General features: G+C 39.8%; 1 protein-coding gene across 11 annotated transcripts in view; it reads right to left on the bottom strand.

The window, feature by feature from the left end:
- Window positions 1–3,056, bottom strand: part of LOC116691760 (RNA-binding motif, single-stranded-interacting protein 3) — a 221,956-nt gene that overhangs the window by 66,076 nt on the left and 152,824 nt on the right. For all 11 annotated transcript variants that reach the window (XM_032519635.1, XM_032519639.1, XM_032519633.1 and 8 more), the window contains one exon: window positions 1,695–1,786. In XM_032519635.1, coding sequence (XP_032375526.1) covers window positions 1,695–1,786 — 92 coding nt within the window. The remainder of the gene's footprint in view (window positions 1–1,694; window positions 1,787–3,056) is intronic.

Below are 3,056 nucleotides of genomic sequence, written 5' to 3'. Positions count from 1 at the left end.
ACTCCGTTACATTTACTTGAGTAATTTTTGGAAAAAATTGTACTTCTAGGAGTAGTTTTAAATCACTAGCTTTACTTGTATTGAGTAGATTAGTGAAGAAGAAACTGTACTCTTACTCCGCTACATTAGGCTACAAGGAGCTCGTTACTTTTCTTTTTACCTCTTTGGTTCTACGCGTCATGTTTTTACCCCCGCGTACGTCTCATTTTAATGTTTTATTTTGACAGAGAGAGAGTCTTCCGCTTAAGGCTCTACCACGTGACTGTGTTCCACCAATCAAACAGCGTTGTGCAGTCACGTGACCATACTCGTTCTCAGCGGCGGGACCATTGTATATATCTATGGGCGGGACGTGTTAGCTTACAGTCGTAGCAAAACAAAGAATCAACCGTCGCCAAGGCAACACAGACGTAGAGGAACCCCCCCGGCCTCATAGTGAAAGCATGGTTACCTTTTAGGAAAAGTGAGAAACAGCAGCTACATCAGGCGGCGTCTTCTGTGTCGACCAAAACAAACGGACATGTGAGCGTTCAACAACTCAACATCTAACCTAGGAGACGTAGCGGTAGTTTTAGTTTTGCTGTGGAGAGGTGGATCTTTGTCTTTAGGTTACATACAGTATGTTTTGCACATGCAGTACCATCCAAATTTAATGTGACAAGTCTCTACTTAAGCTATTTTGTAATAATAATTCATTTATTTATTTTATTGATTGGATGAACAATGTTCGCCTAAATAGATTATTTTGTATTTTTGTCTGTCGTGATGCTGTTTATTAAGAATAAATCAGACGTTACTCACAGTTACTAACTATTTGAGTAGTTTTTTCATCAAGTATTTTTTTCTCCTTACTCAAGTATTATTGGATGACTACTTTTACTTTTACTTGAGTCATATTATTCTGAAGTAACAGCACTTTTACTTGAGTAAAATTTTTGGCTACTCTACCCACCTCTGATCATTAGTATTGCACTCATAAACTTTGTGTTAATGGCATCAATGTATTAGACTGAGTTGGTTACAATTCCTCCGAAAATTTCACCTTTCACAACTTTCCTCACGGTTGCTAGGTGAGAGCAACAAATACATAATGCTGGACAGACCCTGCACATAAATTCTGGTTTTATTCGCCTCGGAAAAATAAACTGGACAAAGTTACAGTTCAACCATTAGAAAACACTTATTTCCCTAATTTATTATTCTAATATCCCCTTATTAGTATTAGTATTCTATTATACTTGTTATGGTAAAAGAAAGAGAGAGAGCGAAGACAAGGGATTTGGGGCTATTCAGAAAACATCCGGGGCTGTAGCCGGGCCTAACGAAGCCTCTGCAGACACTCCTTCCATTTTAGTCAGGTAATCTCATCGTGACTCTCACTCTATATGCACTCAAGCAATTATCTCATCATTGACTTAGTCAAAACTGCACCTGTCTCACATTACTTAATGCAACAGCACAACTGATATACAGTCATTCCAGTGGTTGTTGTTATAATTATAAAAGCCGCACTACTTTTGTTACTATTGTTATTACAATCACAAATATCCTCACCGCCAGCACCACCATCAGTTTTTTCCAGGGTTTACAGACAGTGATTGAGTCCACCCGGAGGATAGCAGAACAAAAAAGCCAAACACCCCAATAACAGCAAGTAAAGCAGAGCAGAAAGTGAACGGAGGGGTACAGCTTACCTTCGCCATCTGTGCCTGGACTCCGCTGGCTTTGAGTGAGGCCACAGCCTTCTGGGCTGCAGCAGGGCTGTCAAAGTCCACAAAGCCATAGCCTGTACACACAAACAACACAGAAGAAGAAGATGATGAGAAGGAGGAGCACGGTGAGGGGGTGGGGGGGGAAGGATAAAAGGTTGTAGAATATCAGTTCATGTTGTTCTGAATATCGCTGAGAAAAACCAGCCAAGCGTCTGTGCTGCATAAATCCTACAAATGTGTGAAAATCAAGTCAGGTCACGTATTTAATGAAAGCTGCTAGTTCCTCCATTAAATGTGTTTTAGCACAGAACATCACAACAGAATTGGTGTCATAACAGTAACTCTTGCTATGTTCTTTATGAGCCAAAAGATCTTTTAATGTCTGCTCAAAGTTTTGTGTACTACAGCTCTTTTTTAATGAAATCACATTCATGTAGCCATGTCGTTGCACTAGTGGCTGCTCTCCATTCATTCCCTGTAGATGTACTGTATACATACGCTTTATCATGACTCAATGCTGAGAGAAATATTTACTTCTAAAATATACTGGCTTCCTATTGTCTGACGTTTAATATCCCACTGCATTGCATGTGAGCTTTTTTTTTTTTCTCTGCCCTGCATTACACTAAATCTGTCAGTATATATAGGGTTCCAAAACAAGTGACATGAAGAAAAATTCTCCACATTTAATGCACCCATTAAAGTGATTCAGAGTCTTGTTTAAAGAAATAACAACGCAAAGAGCAATATTATTGCAAAATGGTCTGCATCATTTTCTGAGTGTATATGTATGCACAGTGTATCTGCCAAATTGCTGACGCTCTGGGGATCTAGGTCGGGCACTACAGGAAGCACTGAAGGACAAAAGGTCTGACCACGCACATATAAATCTCTTCTTTCAGAAATACACCCTGTTTTGCTGGGTCACATGGGTGAGGCTGGAAAGAGAAGACAGAAAGAAACTAAAGAGAAGCAGTCTGTCTCCAGTGTGACTGGCAGGTTGCGTGCAAGTGTGTGTGGTGAGCAAAACAGAGACTGTTAGTAGAAAAAGGTTTTTGACTGTGTGTGTGACTGTTTATATGAGAGAATACTGAAAGAGATATATTGACACGCACATGCATTAAGTCAGAAAGAAACGTTCACAAAGGACAACAGATTTGAAAATCTTGCTGTAGTTTTGAGTGGGCTGCGTGTGAACACAATTAAATGATCAAAAGCCTGACTCATTACAATCCTAAATGTAAACATGTTAGGAATGAGGGAATACACTTTCACTTTCTCTATCAATTTCACAAAAACACGTACACGCACGCGCAAACACACACACACACACACACACACACA

Source organism: Etheostoma spectabile, chromosome 6 (assembly GCF_008692095.1).
Source record: "Etheostoma spectabile isolate EspeVRDwgs_2016 chromosome 6, UIUC_Espe_1.0, whole genome shotgun sequence".
Classification (NCBI taxonomy): Eukaryota; Metazoa; Chordata; class Actinopteri; order Perciformes; family Percidae; genus Etheostoma; species Etheostoma spectabile.
This window is presented reverse-complemented; position numbering and strand designations above follow the sequence as displayed.